At 38.4% G+C, this 19754-nt stretch overlaps 1 protein-coding gene across 1 annotated transcript in view; it reads right to left on the bottom strand.

Annotated features, from left to right (window-relative positions):
• The window catches only part of LOC126331737 (nose resistant to fluoxetine protein 6-like), a 242767-nt gene that overhangs the window by 131962 nt on the left and 91051 nt on the right, over nt 1-19754 (bottom strand). Inside the window, exon 5 of the mRNA XM_049996518.1 lies at nt 3194-3390. Within this exon, the coding sequence (XP_049852475.1) occupies nt 3194-3390 (197 nt within the window). The remainder of the gene's footprint in view (nt 1-3193; nt 3391-19754) is intronic.

The following is a 19754-nucleotide window of genomic DNA, read 5'->3' as shown; positions in this document are numbered from 1 at the left end:
TCTTACACCCTTTTTAATCTGAGCACTTCGTCCATCATGAGTTATTTTGCTACCTAGGTAGCTGCATCCTTTAACTTCATTTACTTAGTTCTTATTGCAATACCACTTTACGGTAAGCATAATATAAGGAAAAGAGAAGTGGCTACATCTATAAAATGTGGAATAAAGTTCTAGTCCATAGGCCTAAATTAGTACTATGCTGAACAGCTCTTTGAATTCTGTGGCTCATTAATTGATATGAAAAGATACAAGACAATGGTGCTGATGGTGTACAGTCCCTCAATAAGAAAACTTTTAAATTTCATAAAGCAGTTAGAGAAAAAACAGTGAAGAACACTGCAAGTGGAAATTCCTCATATGTAAAGATTTCAATATTGCTTTCATTCCCAACAAGAACAATAGGACGCAACAGATTGGTAATTAGTATTTTATTTCTAAATGCAACTATATTTCATGAAATAGGTGTAGCTCAACAATAAATGACTTATCTGCACCTGATTGTCAAATGACAGTAATAAACTACATCCAGCAATCAGGTCTAGCTAATAAAGGAAAAATACAGTTCACAGAATCATAAATGCTGACTCAGTGACATTATTCAGAGAGAATTTATTGAATAAACAATGTGTAGAAGTTCACCTACAGCATAAAGTATATGAGAATTCTTAAAAATACTCATTAAAGACTGTGAACCCAGTTTTCTGCAACAATGGGACAGTGACGAGCACAGTGGAAGTTGGCACAAAGAGTAGCTAATATCTCAGATCAAAATATCTTGGGCTAAGAAGAGAAAGCTATTCTTAATATAGTGGATTAGCTCTGATGAGACTTAAAGAAGCACAGAAGTGTCCTGATACAGTCTTTTCCCGTGCATTATGCATAACACAAAATTCATGAAAAAAATAAAATGAAATTTTAAGCATAATTTGGAATGGAATGAATTAATTGAGTAAGATTAATGATATTTGTCTCTCTAATGACAGTAATTGCAAGAGTGATAATGTTTGATGCAAATCATTAGTCAGTAAATTCAAATATATACTTTGTAACAACCGTAGTAAAAAAGGCAGTGACAAAAACTGGATCATCAGATATAGAGCCATTAGATTCATTTAATCAAGTAGTGCATGGTCAGCCAGCAGACACCAGGTTTGCTTATTCATCTGTTACAGATAAAAAAAAAAAACATTAGGTCACTGAAAACAGTAATTTTTCTTGCTGCTGTTATATACCATCCAAAGTATTGGGACCTTGTGCTGACTTGATAGTACACTGTTTGTATTACTTAATTTTTTTTCAAGAGCCAACATTATGGGAGGAATTTAGGAATATATTACAACCCTCTAAATAATGCTTCCTAAGGAACATGGAGACACCATCAGACTTATTACACTGCACACAAAGCCAACTAACTTCGCATTCTTTCTGTGCTCTATGCAATAGAACAGGAAGAGGGTCTTAGATGTGATACAAAGTGAAGTCTGTCTTTCAGCCCCTTTACAGTGGTTTACAGAGTATTTGGAAGTTCTAGATGTGTGAGAAAAGTAGTGAGTATGACAACAATGCGAGCAATCTGGCAACACTCTGTTGTTATACTTGTGTAGCCCAGTTTGTTGATACCTTCCAAATGCGCAATCTGAGTTTGAGCTCCATACAACCAACACATCACTTCTCAGAGTGCCATCAGTGAAGCTGTGGTATTTTTGTGTGTCACAAGAATGAAACAGTGGAATTTAGAGCAATGTTATGCCATTAATTTTTGTGTTAAACTGGAGAATCTGTGAGTGTGACCTCTGAAAAGTTGAAACAGGCATATGGGGAACATTCATCATGGAGAACACAAGTTTTTTGCTGGCACAATTCATTTTTTGAAGGCCAAGAACATACTGAAGATAAAAGTTGCTCAGGGATTAGATTAGATTTGATTAGATTCAGTTATTGTCCATAGACCCAAAACATGAGATGATTCTCGTGGGTGTGGAACATGTCAGAAAGTATAACATAAAAACATAAAACATTTGAATATAATACTTACTATCCTGATCATTTGTCAGGAGATAGTCAATATACGTTAATATAACACAGTAAACTGGAACAGCTAATATTCACAGATTTAACACACTGTCAGAATGAGACACTGTTATGCAGTATTAATAAATTTATCATACACAAAATACCTAACTTGACTGTTGTGACCAAGTGTCAAAACTGAAATCGAACAGCTATTTTACTTAAGATGGCTTAATAGTCTGTGTTGAGATATTCATCTATGGAGTAGAAGCAGTTGCCTATCAAAAAGTCTTCCAAACTCTGTCTAAACCGTGCTTTATCTGAAACCAAGTTTTTAATGGTTGCTGGCAATTTATTGAAAATGTCAAATATGTGCATGCTCTTGAGATATCAGACCAATGTTCAGCAAAAATTATGATGGTTGACATGTTAAACTTAATCACTTTCACTGTACATTGAGTTCCGATCAAAGTTTTACACATATGAAAGGTTTCTGCCAAAATGGTTGAAGAAATGTGTGTGTTTATACTCTTGAGACAATTGCCAATTACCATGAATAGTGCAGTCATGTGATAACAGATGATGAATCCTGAATTTTTTTGTACAACCCTGAGATATAGTGGCAAAGTGAGGAGTGGCACTCTGTGACACCTCTTGACCAAAGAAAGCTCCAATGAGCAAATAAAAAATTGAAACAATGTTGATTTTTCCTTGAAGGGCTCAGGAAAAGAGTAGAATTTGGTGAGACTGGACAATGAACTAGACTGGACAATGCAGAAAAGTGGATTCCACATTATGGCAATACCCCATATCACATGGCCACTTCAGTTATAGAGTGTTTGACCTCGAAAGCCATTTCTGTCATTCCACAGTCCCCCTATTCACCTGATCTTGTGCTTGTGACTTTTTCTTTTCCCAAAGTTGAAAAATGTCTTAAAAGGATGAGAGGGGGTACAACCACTCCATTGGTGTATAGCTGCTGGAGGTAACTGCTTTGAAGGTGACAATGCTGTTATTTGATAACAAATAAAAACTTTGGTAGTTTTCTCATTACTTTTCTTACACACCCTGTGTATGTAGAAGTGAAAGTAGGTAAATAAGCTAAAGTGAAATGTGTAATTTGTAAAATTGTTAAGCAGTTGTTTATTATTAAACACATTATTATGTTTGTAATTATATTTACCATATTCATGAAAGTGTTACCATTGTCACTTGGTATGGTTGAGCCAATGATATATCTGTGTGAGACCATCACCCAGCCTATAGTTATGAATGTCATTCCATTAAGAACTGATAAAGAGCCATACGGTGATTTCACACTCATTAATTGCTTCCAGTTTTTAGTTGCTGAAAATGCTGTGAATAACTTCCGCTTAGCACCTGAAACAGATACACTCATAATGAATTATGCAGCAACATGAAGACATTATCATTCTGCAAGACATGTCTATTAATAGTAATGCCTGTTACAAGCAGGTGCAGTTAATGACCTCAGTAAGGCTTTCATATTCTAAAGCTATCCTTCCTAGTTCATTATTCATTTAATAATTTTTATACAATGCATGTTGCAAGAAAAAGATGTAGCCAAATTTTGAGGATACTTTTTTCACACACAATTATGTTAAACATACTTGGCTAGAAAATACTTCATTTCCAGGTTAGAACTAATTTTCGTGCACTTTTCATAGTACATCACTCTTGGGAAATAATTAGAAACTTCTTGCATTGTATTAACACGCAGAGAATATTGCTAACATAATTTCCATACTTTTACCCAGTACTGTCATGTGACATAATTTTCTAGGGCACTGCAGTTACAAAAATAAAAGTATTTATTCTATGGAAGCAGACAGTAAGAACAGAGTATAAAACTGAAATCTCTTCAAGGGCTTAGGGATTGCCACACATATGTGCCAATCCATACTCTCCCTAATGCAGTTAATAACAAAAATGAATTTATGTGTAGCAACAATAACAGTATCCATGCTGTGTATTAGTTTTATTTAACTGCAAGTGGTTTCAGTGAGAAAATTCACCATCTTCAGACCGCTTTGCAACATAGGATGATCACACTTTCAATGGACATCATCACCATATCTCCTGTATATCTCAGCATCTGATTGCAGCACATTAATAAAAGAACTGCTATATTGTGTATGGGTCCCCATGAGAACGTAAAAATGCTGCAACACGATGTGGCATTGACTTGACTAATGTCTCAAGTAGTGCTGGTGGGAACTGACACCAAAAATTCCTGTCCATAAATCCATAAGAGTAGGGGGGGGGGGGGAGGAGGAGGGGGACTGGAGATGACTTCTGAACAGCATGTTGCAAGGCATCCCAGATATGCTCAATGTGGCAGTGTTTAACCTCAGAAGAGTGTTCCAGGAGCCACTCTGTAGCAATTCTGCATGTGTGGGGTGTCACATTGTCCTGTTGGAGTTGCCCAAGTCTGTCGGAATGCACAATGGACTATGTATATGTCACCTCTCAGAGTCACATCACTCCAACTGCACATGCCCCACACCATTACAGAGCCTCCACCAGCTTGAGCAGTCCCCTGCTGACACAGAGGGTCCACGGATTTATAAGACTGTCCATACCTGTGCATGTTCATCTGCTTGATACTATCTGAAATGAGACTTGTCCAACCAGTCAATATGTTTCCTGTCATCAACAGTTCAATGTCGGTGTTGACAGGTTCAGGAGAGGGGTAAAGCTTTGTGTCCTGTATTCATCAATGGTACACTAGTGGGACTTCAGCTCCAAAAGCCCATATCAATGATGTTTCATTGAATGGTTCATAAGCTGACACTTGTTGAAGGCCCAGTATTGAAATCTGCAGCAATTTGTCGAAGGCCTGCACTTCTGTCATATTGATCAATTCCCAGTCATTGTTGGTCCTATTCTTGCAAGATTTTTTTCCAGCCACAGCAATGTTAGATATTTGATATTTTACTGGATTCCTGATATTCATGGTACACTCATGAAATTGTCATACGGGAAAATGCCTACTTTATCATTACTTCAGAGATGCTGCATCCCATCACTCATGCACTGACTATAACACCATGTTCAAACTCACTTAAATCTTGATAACTTACCATTGTAGCAGCAGCAACTGATCTAACAACTGTGCCAGACATATCTCTGTGTCTGAATACACATGCCTACACCAGTTTCTTTGGCACCTTAGTGTATATGGTGAGGTAAAGTATATCCTTTTCATAATATTGTTGTTAGTAGTTTTCAATGCCCACTTGTTGATAGTATCTATACAAATTATGCACCCTCATCTAGGGTTCAGAATGGAGGTTTGTATTCATATGGAACATATTGCAACAGATTACCAGCATGTATCAACCTGGAATTGAAAATCTCCAAACATAAAAAACTGAATAAAATAATAGCTCGTAAACTACTACTACCTATCGTTATTTTTGGACTCAAGGTTGTAAATTCTACATAAATCTCATATTTACATTAATCATGCCTTGATTTTGCCAGTATATGGACAGCTAATGGTGATCTATGTAAGGTTCCACAAATGCCTTGTTAGAAGTAGAGATAAAAACACTAGTTACTCCACAGAAGATGAGGAGCAGTGGCTGTTTACAACATGGCTGTTTTTTTTTTTTTTTTAATTTATCTCTCTCTCCCCCTCTCCCTCCCCCCCCCCCCCCTCTCTCTCTCTCTCTGTGTGTGTGTGTGTGTGTGTGTGTGTGTGTGTGTGTGTGTGTGTGTGTGTGTATGTGCGTGTGTGCGTGTGTGTGTGTAAAGGGAAACAAACAGTATGAGTATATCAGCCTAGTTGTAACTTTTTGGTAGTACACTTTACAGAAGCAGCCTGCAGTGGCTGCTTCTACCTATTAATGTATATTTAGACTAATTCCACATTCCTGAAGGCTCTCATTCATGATGGAGTTTACAGAATATGATGTGTAAATGAATGAATGAATGTATATGAACAGAATATACCAACATGCAACGTGAAACTCTGTCTTGAGCAAAATATTCACAATCACCTCATTTAATACTGATACATGCATTGATACGCTACCACATTGGATCCTATATGCAGTGCTGTATCCCTGAAGTATTATGTATAATATTACAGCCTTCTACAATAGGTGGACAAAGACTCTCTACAACTTGTATCGAGGTTCACTACATAAGTAAAAGTCTAGTGGATTTAGCTCCAGAGAATGCAGAGGACAGAGAACTGGCCCACCTCTCCCAACCTCTCAGCAATTAAATGTGTTATTCTGAGCCAGTGGGCTTTAACACCAAGTGAGGAAGAATTCCATAGTGTATGAAATATATGTTTTGTTGAACGGCTAGAGGAACATATTTTATCAGCTCAATCAGAATATTATCTACAAAAATTTATCTGTTGAGCATGGGTGGAAAAAATATGAGTCCCTAATAAACAGTCATCAACAATTACAACCTAATGACACATAACCAAGGGGACATATTAGAACATTTTGTGTAGGTAAGAAAGAGTTTCATGTGATATGCTAGTACATTTTGTTTGTTTCCCTTGATTAATGCCCAACTACAAGAATTTCATTGTACTGGCCAAACCAGTAGCAGTATGACATTCCAGCCAGAGTTGTGGAAGAAAGAGACTGGTTAGTGCACAATGACAATGTACCCATGCACCATGACAATCCACCTGCACACACCTCACTCAATGTGAAGGAATTCCTGGCCAAAAACAATATGGCAACAGACCCCCCACCCTTCCTATTCACCTAACCTAGCCCCATGTGAAGTCCACCTGTTCCTGGAGATAAAAATCGCATTGGAAAGGTGGCATTTTGACTCAACTGAAGACATCCATATGGAAATGCAATGGGTCCTGAACTTCACCCTGTGGACTACCAGGAGTGCTTCCAAAATTGGTAACAATGCTGGTATCATTGCATATACACCTGATATGACTAATCTGAAGGTGACGGAGGACATAAGGATGTAAGCATAGTTTTCTGATTTTTACAACTGCAATTCTTGGGTAGCACAAAGTATGAAGAGTTGTATAAGGGCAGTCAAATTAAAACAAGACAGATGGGGAAAAGTAAGTAAACTGTTTATTATTTCAAAAGTAACTGCCATATCTGTTAATACATTTATCTCACTGTGAGACAAGATGGTCGATGCCTTCATGGAAAAATGTTTGCAGTTGCCTGCTATAAAATTATGGATATGGTATTGGTAGATTCATTAAAGCTTTCTAGTTCATCTTTACAATCTTAAGAATATACAAGTCTTGGCTCAAACTGTTCACACGATATTTTGACAGATAACAAATGTAGCCATTTACAGCTTATCAAAAATTATCTTCAATGTAGGCACAACCAAATTTGCCACTGCACACTTACTGAGAAAACATAAATTTTGATACAGACAAAATGCGTATTACATGTAAACAAATCTCTGAGTGTTAATGTAATAGAAATAGGCATGTTAATTTCAGTAACAAACCAAAAGATGAAGGTTACATATTGTGCAATAATGTTAAATTGTTAATTATATTACCTGTTGATTTTGAATTCAAAAGGATAGTTGATTCATAAAACTGTCCACACTAAACTTACTTTTATTATTTGTAAAGCCTGATATGGACATAAAACAGATGTAAACAGTTTGTACACAAACACAAAACTGCAAAACACATGTTTCACAATCAATAGTGGAAAACATGCTCAAATCAAATTAAATGAACCATTGTTAACACAATATAAACATATTCCCATAAATAATTAATGTTTCATATTTTTCTAATTTTTGTGATGGTATTAACCTATCTCAGAAACATGTAAACTAAAATCAAAATAACAACTCCAGCCTGAACCTGGAGGTTTTACAAGGTCTTTGACATATTGATGCAGATGATGTACTTGGTTGTCAGGGATGCTAGGAAATGGATGTATGTTGAAGGATGCTCTATAAATTGTTTGCATCACTAATATATGGGGATATTGTAATCATCTATGAAAGTGTAATAGAATCTGGAATTAAACCTTCTGGTAGAAAATGACATCATGACCAAGACAATCTATTCAAAGGCAAATGTCAGACTTAAACCTGCTACCAGAACCTATTTTTACAAGCTTGCACAAGAAGAATAAGCAGCAGCCTGGGAGATTACCACCAAAATGTCATATCACAAAACTATGTACAATTAATTCAGTTACTTCTTCTTCACTTTGTCCAAATTTAGATACTTTAGGGCAGAAGACTAGTGCTAGAATTTGGTCTGCCTAAAAGGTATTATGAGAGGTAAATGAAGCAGCATTATACTACAAACTCTGCTTGTACCCATGTGTGCACCTCTTTGTCTGAAGCAAATCAATGCCACAAATGTCTTTCTTCATGGCTCCAAAAATATGAAATTTGGATGAGAAAAGACTGGGATTGTATGAAGGAAGTGTAAGGGCTTCGTAGCAAAGTTTCTGCACCACACTTGAAACAACCATGGCCCCATGTGGGCTGGCTTATGTTTTAACATGGCAATAAAGTATTTTAACATTCATTTCAGTATAGTATAGCTATATGACTTCAGATACAGTATTCAGTGTACCAATATATTGTTTTGATTCATCAGCATTGTATTGATATGGTATGATTTGTGGAAATGGCAAACAGCCTGAATCAGGATGGCAAGGCAAGGAATAGAGCCATACTTCAACAGGATGCAAGTCCAGAGTCTTATCAAATAACTAATCAACAAATTTTCTGGTCACATTTCATGACTGCCTGATATCAATCATTATAAATGGTAGCACCCAGCTTCTCATTTCAAAGACAAATAGTATAATTTACAGCAAAACTCACTCTTATTACAACTGACAATCATGGAGAAATTTAAGAATTGTCTTGCTGCACTCTCCTCTACTATAATCATGTAGATAAAGTAAAAACATTTCTTGTTAGTTCTGTTGCATTTGGTTCATCATAAAAGAAAAATGTCATAAAATTCACCTCAAGGAAATTCCTTGCATCAAATGTTCAAAGCAAAAAGAATAATCATTAATAAAGTATTATACCTCAGATCACAAATGACATGAAAACAATCTATCTCCATGCCCTTGCCAGGTCAAAATAAATTCTAGACTTGCGTAGTTATCATGTTATTGAACTTCACTGTTGATACTTTCTGTTATCTGCTTTACTACTTCATCACTGGCAACTTTATATTCACTTTTGAAGACACATAAAGAGAATATAAATTATTTGACATGTCTCACAGGTATGGTAAACACAAAGAAATAAAAGAAACCTTTCTGTTGTTGTGGAAATCAGTTCGAAGACTCATTTGGTCCTCTCTCTGCTAGTTTATCTTTAGAAAGTTTTTCATACATGCACAACCACTACACTCAGCATCCACTTGAACCAGTTTCAAATATTCAAGAATAAGTCTTCCTCCACAAACTTAAGAATTTGTTGTTGTTGTTGTTGTGGTCTTTAGTCCTGAGACTGGTTTGATGCACCTCTCCATGATACCCTATCCTGTGCAAGTTTCTTCATCTCCCAGTACCTACTGCTCCCTACATCCTTCTGAATCTGCTTAGTGTATTCATCTCTTGGTCTCCCTCTATGATTTTTACCCTCCACACTGCCCTCAAATGCTAAATTTGTGATCCCTTGAAGCCCCAGAACATGTCCTACTAACCAGTCCCTTCTTCTAGTCAAGTTGTGCCACAAACTCCTCTTCTCTCCAATTCTATTCAATACATACTCATTAGTTATGTGATCTACCCATCCAATCTTCAGCATTCTTCTGTAGCACCACATTTCGAAAGCTTCTATTCTCTTCCTGTCCAAACTATTTATTGTCCATGTTTCACTTCCATACATGGCTACATCCATACGAATACTTTCAGAAATGACTTTCTGACACCTAAATCCATACTCGATGTCAACAAATTTTTCTTCTTCAGTAACGCTTTCCTTGCCATTGCCAGTCTACATTTTATATCCTCTCTACTTCGACCATCATCAGTTATTTTGCTCCCCAAATAGCAAAACTCATTTACTACCTTGTTGTTGTTGTTGTGGTCTTCAGTCCTGAGACTGGTTTGATGCAGCTCTTCATGCTACTCTATCCTGTGCAAGCTTCTTTATCTCCCAGTACCTACTACAGCCTACATCCTTTTGAATCTGCTTAGTGTATTCATCTCTTGGTCTCCCTCTAGGATTTTTACCCTCCACGCTGCCCTCCAAAACTAAATTTGTGATCCCTCGATGTCTCAGAATATGTCCTACCAACCAGTCCCTTCTTCTAGTCAAGTTGTGCCTCAAGCTTCTCTTCTCCCCAATTCTATTCAATACCCCCTCATTAATTATTTGATCTACCCATCTAATCTTCAACATTTTTCTGTAGCACCACATTTTGAAAGCTTCTATTCTCTTCCTGTCCAAACTATTTACCGTCCATGTTTCATTTCCATAGATGGCTACACTCCACACAAATACTTTCCAAAACGACTTCCTGATATTTAAATCTATACTCGATGTTAACAAATTTTTCTTCTTCATAAATGCTTTCCTTGCCATTGCCAGTCTACATTTTATATCCTCTCTACTTCGACCATCATCAGTTATTTTGCTGTCCAAATAGCAAAACTTCTTTACTAGTTTAAGTGTCTCATTTCCTAATCTAAGTCTACAACTGCTAGAAACGTAGGTTTGCCTTTCCTTAATGTTTCTTCTAAGATAAGTCGTAGGGTCAGTATTGCCTCACATGTTCCAACATTTATACGGAATCCAAACTGATCTTCCCCAAGGTCGGCTTCTACCAGTTTTTCCATTCGTCTGTAAAGAATTTGCATTAGTAGACTTATTAAACTGATAGTTCGGTAATTTTCATATCTGTCAACACCTGTTTTCTTTGGGATTGGAATTATTATATTCTTATTGAAGTCTGAGGGTATTTCGCCTGTCTCATATATCTTGCTCACCAGATGGTAGAGTTTTGTCAGGACTGGCTCTCCCAAGGCTGTCAGTAGTTCTAATGGAATGTTGTCTACTCCGGGGGCCTTGTTTCGGCTCAGGTCTTTCAGTGCCCTGTCAAACTCTTCACGCAATATCATATCTCCCATTTCATCTTCATCTGCATCCTCTTATATTTCCATAGTATTGTCCTCAAGTACACCGCCCTTGTATAGACCCTCTATATACTCCTTCCACCTTTCTGCTTTCCCTTCTTTGCTTATAACTGGGTTTCCATCCGAGCTCTTGATATTCATACAAGTGGTTCTACTTTAAGTGTCTCATTTGCTAATCTAATTCCCTCATCATCATTCGACTTAATTCAACTACATTCTATTATCCTTGTTTTGCTTTTGTTTATGTTCATCTTATATCCTCCTTTCAAGACACTGTCCATTCCGTTCAACTGCTCTTCCAAGTCCTTTGCTGTCTCTGACAGAATTACAATGTCATCGGTGAACCTCAAAGTTTTTAATTCTTCTCCATGGATTTTGATACCTACTCTGAATTTTTCTTTTGTTTCCTTTACTGCTTGCTCAATATACAGATTGAATAACATTGGGGAGTGGCTACAACCCTGTCTCACTCCCTTCCCAACCACTGCTTCCCTTTCATGCCCCTCGACTCTTATAACTGCCATCTGGTTTCTGTACAAATTGTAAATAGCCTTTCACTCCCTGTATTTTACCCTCGCCACCTTTAGAATTTGAAACAGAGTATTCCATTCTACATTGTCAAAAGCTATCTCTAAGTCTACAAATGCTAGAAACGTATGTTTGCCTTTCCTTAACCTTTCTTCTAAGTTAAGTTGTAAGTTCAGTATTGCCCCACATGTTCCAATATTTCTACGCAATTGAAACTGATCTTCCCCGAGGTCAGCTTCTACCAGTTTTTCCATTCGTCTGTAAAGAATTCGTGTTAGTATTTTGCAGCTGTGACTTATTAAACTGGTAGTTCGGTAATTTTCACATCTGTCAACACCTGCTTTAATTTAAGAACCCCCAAACCTATGCTTCCTTCCATTATTAAATTAACGATTCATTGATGTCTCAAAAAGTGTCCTATTAACCTATCCCATCTTTTAACCAAACTGTGCCATAAAGCTCTTTTCTCCTCAATTCAGTTTACTATCTCTTTATTAATATGATGGATTGCTACTCATCACCTAGAGAAGGTCTTGAGTTGCAGGCAAACACAGTAAAAGGATTGCTAAACTTTTAGATTTTGGCTAAAAAGTCCCCCCTTCAGAAGCAAAACACACACACACACACACACACACACACACACACACACACACACACACAGACAGATATGCACAACACTCACATGCATGGTGGCTATGCCTATGGCCACTCAGGTCACATTAATTTCTTGTTATTCCATCTCAGTCTTTCCATTATTTGATTATACATCTTCATCAGTTGTACAATATGCCAATCTAATCTGCAGTATTTTTGTGTAATACCACATCTCATAAACTTCTATTATCTCCTTGCCTGTGCTGTTTATCAATGACTTCTCACTTCTATATAAAGAGTATTTCTTAACATTTAATTTGATTTTGAATATTAATATATTTCTCTTTTTTAGGAAATAAGTTTGTGGGAAGTCCTGGTAAAATTTAAATAATGTAGGGTGAAGGTGACCACTTACTGAATAGTAGAAGCACTGAGTCATCAACAGTATACATCAGAGAGAAAGAAAACTTGCTAGCTTTAGGGGAAAAGAGGGGTTGGTAGAGAGAGACAGAGATGATAGGAAGGGGTTTGGGGGTGGGTAACTAGTGGGTTGTGTGGAGGCAGCATGTTTGCTGGCTAGGAATATGAGAGGGAGTGGTGGTAAGTGTACAGGCGACACATCTATTGCAGTGGCAAGTAGTGAAGCAGCTGTAGAAATTGAGCATGTTGTGCTCAGCTTGAAGTTGTGCCATTGTGTGATCGATGTAGTTATTGGCAGCAGTTTGGCAGTGGCCATTTATTGTGGTGGACAGGTGGTTGGTTGACATACTGACATAAAAAGCTGAACAATCATTGCAACAGAGTTTGTGTATGACATGGCTGCTTATACTGGTGGCTCTGCCTCTGTGGGATGGAATAAGCCTGTGACAAAACTGGGAAAGAAAGTGCTTGATAGGTTGACTGCACAGGTGCTGTACCTGTGTCATCTACAGGGATGTGATACCTGTGGCAATGGGTTGGGAGTGGAAGTGACATACAGATGGACCAGGATGTTGAGTAGTTTGGTTGGATGAGGAATACCACTTTAAGGAGTGGTAGTAGGGTTCTTGGTTTGGATGTCCCTCATTTATGGGCATGATGATAGATAATCAAAGCCTTGGTGAAGGACAGGGTTCGGCTGTTCCATTCCAGGGTGATATTGGCTAATGATGTGAGCATTCCTCTGTAGCTGATTCTTGGGGATGGTGGGACAATTAGGTGGGGAGTTCTCATCATTTCAGATCCACCATCCAGAGTTGGTCAGGCTGTATGCATGTGATTTTGTTGAAGGGACCACAGCTGTCAAATTGCAGATACTGCTGCGATTTTGGGTTTAATATGGACAGAGATTTCTTCCATTCTTTTCATCCTCCAAACTTTTACCTTTTTTGTCCTGTTCCATTTACACACTTAATAATTTCATTTGTCCATTTCCAAAGTTATTTCATGTTTTTCTAGCACCGTCCCCTGTTTTATCTATCTGCACCAGTTCAGGAAAGTATTTCTTAAGTAAATCCCAATTCCCCATCCTATTTGTTAAAAGATCCTTCAGCCCCTACTCACCCCTCACCAACTGCCTAACCATAAAAATTCCCTTTTCTGAACGCCATCTGTCCTTTCACAATGACTTTCATCTCTTTAGACTTCACCAGTCACTATCCTTCACAAATATGGTACTGCAGAAACACATCTCCGTGCGACCACATCCCAGAACCACCTATACTCCTTCCACAAGATTTCATAACTGAGCAATCCTAACTACATACACCCGGTCTCCAAAATTGAAACTTTTTCCCTACAGTGTCTGGAAGAGTATTCCAGATGCCACCTCCATAAATTGTCCAATTTGTTGACGTCCTACTCCCACTTTGGAACACTACTACTTATCAATACCTATCCTACCCACAGTGAACCCCCTTATCAACCCCTCTCAGCACCCAGATCCTGCTTAGCTGCCTTTTTCAAATTTGCAAGAGCCTACAAAACTTCATCCCACCACTCCACTAATTCCAGAAACCAAATAAACCTAAAACACTTTTGTTAACCTTTCCACCAAAAACCTCAATCCAACAGAAGTTTCAGTCCTATCCAAAGGCCTCATCTTCATTACAAACCCATGTTTAACCCTTAACCACCTGACACTGGTCTCAGAGACTGGCGAGGTTTTGTTTTTAAATGTTTTCCTTTATTACACACATGACACAATTGTGAGTCAACAAACTCTTTCTCTCCCCCCTCCATTTTGTGCCATGTCCTTGTCAGCTACAGATGCGTGCACACTTGGTAACACTTTTTTGCATGTCGTCCATGTTTTTTTATTTTTGTAGGGTAACAATGTCTGAAATGGACAAAATGGAGAAAAATATAGTCCAATGGTTAGAGGAAGCTGACAAAGATTCTCAAAACTTATTATCCACATCAGAACTCCTGAATGAAGATTGCAGTGATGTAGATGTTCCAGTGGATAATATAATTGTAGACAATTGTCATTCCAATTCAGAAGTCAAAGGTGATGGGCCTGAACCTCAGCCCATGGAACAAGAGAATGGCAACAACATTAGGACACTGATGGAGGATTCATCTTCTGATGATGATGTTCCAGTGGCAAGATACCGTAGCTACTTTGGTAAGAACTGATTTTGTTAGTTTTCCTGTCCTCCTGTCTCAAGATCAAGGACTATGTCTCATAATGTCATACAGCACACACATGGACTCAAACATAATTGTCAAGGTGTTCTGCATGAAAACACAAAGCCTCTGGATTTGTGGAGCTTATTTTTCTGTGAAAGTATATTGGGAGAAATAATAAAACATACTAACAAAAAAATCAGATAAACTCAATCTAATTACCAAAGGGAAACTGCTGTTCATGATGTAGATTTAACTGAATTGAAAGGCTTCATTCGTATGCTGTACTACATTGCAATTTTCAAATAAAACCATACACATTACACGTGCTGGTACAGCAAAGATGGCACAGGCAGAGAAATATATTGCTGTATTATGAGCAAGAACAGGTTTGAAGTACTGCTCAACCATCTTCGGTCTGATGATGTCAATACTTGAATTGAATGCCGCAGCACTGATTTAGCTGCACTTATATTACAACTTTTTGAAATGTTTATTCAGAACTGTAAAGAGGTCTGTTCCATTGGCAGCTATGCTTGCACTGATGAAATGCTAGTTGATTTCTGTGTAAAGTGCAAATTCAAAATGTACAGCCCAAAAAAACCACACAAATATGGTTTGAAAATTATGTGCATCAGTGATGTCGACAGAAGGTACACACAGAAATGTGACCACCAGTCATTGGTTCACATCAGTGGATCTACTGAATGTGCTAAAACAAAAACAACTGACACTAGTGGGTGCCATGAATAAAAACAAGCATGAAATCCCACCTGTGTTTCATACCAGTCACGATAGAGAAGTTGGATCAGCCATTTTTGGCTTTACATCTGATGTTACACTAACATCTTTTGTACCAAAGCAAAATAAATGTGTTCTTGTTTCACTCAGCATGCATCATACGCTGGCCATTGATTCAGATATGGAGAAACTAGAAATGATCTTATTTTACAATAGTACAAATGGCAGCATTGACATTCTACATCAGAAATGTGCTATCTACTCCGTGTCTAGGCAAACTCAATGAAGGCCAGTGGCAATATTTTATAGAATCCTTAGCACATCTTCAACAAATGTGTACACTGTTAGTAACATGAACCATGCAAAAGTGAAGGACTATGCCTGAATTTCATAAAAAAGTTGGCAGACGACCTTATAAAGCCTTACTTGAAACACCACGTGCATAGTTTTGGCTTGAAAAGAAATCTTCAGTGCATAATAAATCAAATTCTAAAAATGGATCAAATGTCCAGTACATTATCAACTGAAGCTTCAGAAAACTTTAAAAAAGGAAAACATGCTGGACTTGTGGCCCCAAAAAGAATTGCAAAACAGTCTATTTATGTTTTGCAGGTGAGAATGCTATTTGCATTGAATTAAGTCAAGAAATGTGCGTTGAGTGTCACTGCAATTTATGAATGATTGTGCTTTGTAATTTTGAAAATCTTGTGTTAATATGTGCCAAAAATGACTTATATATTATGGCTAATATATTGAACTTGTCATAAATATGGAAGAATATTGATATTACATGGATTTATACTGCCAGATCTAAATTTTTTTAAGTTCCTACAATTTTGCCTAAAATGAGTAAACTTTTGTTAAGTGTTGATTTTTGATATATATATATAAGTATACTTTTGCACATTTTGAAGTTTATTATGCTTAAAATATTATGAAAACAAAGACATGGCTTTAATTTATTGCAATATTTTAAAGTATTTTAACATAAAATTTAAAATATGCGAGTGGTCTCTAAGAGTGATGTCAGGTGGTAGTGTATCTGGAACACACATCAAATGGCCAAGGGTTAACCATAATGGACTTGTCAAAGAACTACTCTCTTTGTCCTGGTCTCTACAGGGGACACACTTCTTTGTGACCAATTCCTCAACCAAAGCCAACCTAATTCCAATGTGTGTGTCCCCCCCCCCCCCCCTTACCACCCTCTAGTCAACTTTCAGAATTCCTTCTCAACCCCTATCATGATGAATTGCAGTGGCTGTGTGACAGACAACTGTTTGCTGCCTCCATCTACAAGCTCTGCCATAGTGAACCCATCTCAGAAGTCCAATGTAACCTCCAATCCTTATTGAAGTTCTCTGGGCCATTCCAGAACCTCTCCCAAGTCCATTTCGATCTACAAGCCCAGCTTCTATGTGCTCACCAAAATCCACAAACCCAACAACCCTGGATGCTTCACTATAGCAGATTATTGTGCTCCTACTGGCACAATTTCTGCCCTTGTTGACCATCACCTCCAACCATCTACCCAAAACCTAGCCTCACATGTCAAAAATGCTAACCAATTCCTTCACCAACTCTCCACCATCTGCACTTCTTTACCTCCTGAATCCCTATTTTTCACTGTTGATACCACCTTTCTAAACACCAACGTCCCTCATGGCCATGGCCTAACCTCTCCCATCATTCAGACTCCAAACCCACCACCTCACACTTCGTACACCTTACCAACTATATCCTCACACAAAATTACCTCTCCTTTGATTGGAAGATATGTAAACAAATCCATGGTGCAGCCTTGTATACTTGCGTGGCACTCTCCTAGGCCAACCACTTTACAATCAGTATAGAGGAAAACTTCCAAGCTTCTCAAAACCCAAATCCATTGTCTGATTCAGCTTCAGTGATTATATCTTTATGAACTTGACTCAGGGCAAAGACACACAATCCTCATTCCTTCACAACCTCAACACCTTCTCTCCCATCCACTTCATGTTGCTCTCCTCGGCCCAAGGAGCCACCTTCTTGGACACTGGCTTGCACCTCTCTGACGTCTCCATCCACACCTGTCTCCATGTTAAACCTACTAACGAACAAGAAACCTGCATTTTGACAGCTGCCATTCTTTCTCCATCACAGAGTCACTCCCTTACAGCCTAGCAATTTGTCGATGGCATACTGCAGTGCAAGAAGTCCCTTGTCCAGTACACTGCAATGTGATGAGGGCCTTCAACACATGCAGTATCCTACAAGTACAAACATAGTTCACAGACAGATTTCCCATTCCACATTCTCAGACACCCCTAATCCCCCCCAGGAATCAGCTACAAAGGAGTCCTGCCTCATCGCCTAATATCACCCAAGATCAAATGAACCATTCCCTTACCAGGGCTTTGATTATCTATCATCATGCCTAGAAGTGAAGGACATTCTAACCAAAATCCTTCCCATCCCTCCTGATGGGTATTCCTTCACCTACCCAACCTACAGAACATCCTGGTCCATCCATCTGCAACACCCACTACCAACCCCTTGCTACAGTACCACCTGTGAAAGCATCCATGTCATATACCACTTCTACTGCAATCAATGTACAGCTTTTTATGTCAGTATGACAACCAACCACCTGTCCCCCAGAATGATTGTCCACTGCCAAACTGTGGCCAATAACAAAGTTGAACACCCGGTGGTACAAAATGCAGCTGAGTGCAACAAGCCCAATTTCAACGGCTGCCTTACAATCTGGACCATCTGGGTCCTTCCATCCACCACCAGCTTTCTGAGCTACAGAGATGGGAGTTGTCTTTGCAACACATCCCTTGCTCCTGTCATTCTCCTTGTCTCATTCTCCATCAACCAACTGACCCGTACCCTCCACCAAACAGTTTTCCCTTTCTCTGTCCTGTCATCCCCTTCCAATCCATGTCTCCATGTCATCTTCATTTTTGTGCTGTACCTCTTATAACCTACCTGTCCAAACATGTCTATTAGTTTCAATATATTTTTTTCCAGCAGGCCTTCAAGTTTTTATTTTTTCCAACTGAATAATAACTCTTTTTTTTTCAAGCTTCACCTAAGTTCCCTCTGTTGCTTGCTGTTTTCACCTTTATGTGACTGCAGTCATAGTTTTAAGAAAACTACTTCAATGTTTGCTTAGATGACAATAAATTTGTTTCATCTACATCTACAACATCTACATAACATATACTGCAAGCCACCATATGACATGTGACTCATTACTAGTCATTTACTTTCCTGTTACACTCACAAACAGAGTGAGGGAAAAATGACTGCCTACACTATGTGATCAAAAGTATCTGGACACCACCAAAAACATATGTTTTTTCATATTAGGTGCAGTGTGCTGCCATCTACTGTCAGGTACTCCATATCAACGACCTCAGTAGTCATTGGACATCATGAGAGAGCAGAATGGGGCACTCTGCAGAACTTGTGGACTTCGAACATGGTCAGGTGATTGGGTGGCACTTGTGTCATACACCTGTATGCAAGATTTCCACACTCCTAAACATCCCTAGGTCCACTGTTTCCAATGTGATAGTGAAGTTGAAATTTGAAGGGACATGTACAGCATTGTTTTCGGTATGTTAGTGAAGTGGAAACGCAAAGGGACTCATTCAGCAAAAAAGTGTACAAGCCAACCTTGTCTGCTGACTGATAGAGACCGCCAACAGTTGAAGAGGGTTGTAATTTGTAATAGGCAGACATCTACCCAGACCCTCACACAGGAATTCCAAACTGCATCCAGATCCACTGAAAGTACTATGACAGTTAGGCAGGAGGTGAGAAAACTTGGATTTTATTGTCGAGTGGCTGCTCATAAGCCACATCACACCAGTAGATGTCAAATGACACCTTGCTTTGTGTAAGCAGCATAAAATTTGGATGACTGAACAGTGGAAAAATATTCTGTGGAGTGATGAATCACAGTACACAATGTGGTGATCCAATGGCAGGATGTGGGTACAGCGAATGCCCTGTGAACATCATCTGCCAGCATGTGTAGTGCTGACAGTAAAATTCGGAGGTGGTGGTGTTATGGTGTGGTCATGTTTCTCATGGAAGAGGCTTACACTCCTTGTTGTTTTGCATGACACTATCACTGCACAGGCCTAAACTGATATTCTGAGCACCTTC

Source organism: Schistocerca gregaria, chromosome 2 (genome assembly GCF_023897955.1).
Source record: "Schistocerca gregaria isolate iqSchGreg1 chromosome 2, iqSchGreg1.2, whole genome shotgun sequence".
NCBI lineage: Eukaryota > Metazoa > Arthropoda > Insecta > Orthoptera > Acrididae > Schistocerca > Schistocerca gregaria.
Note: the sequence above shows the minus strand (reverse complement) of the source record. Positions and strands in the feature narration are given on the sequence as shown.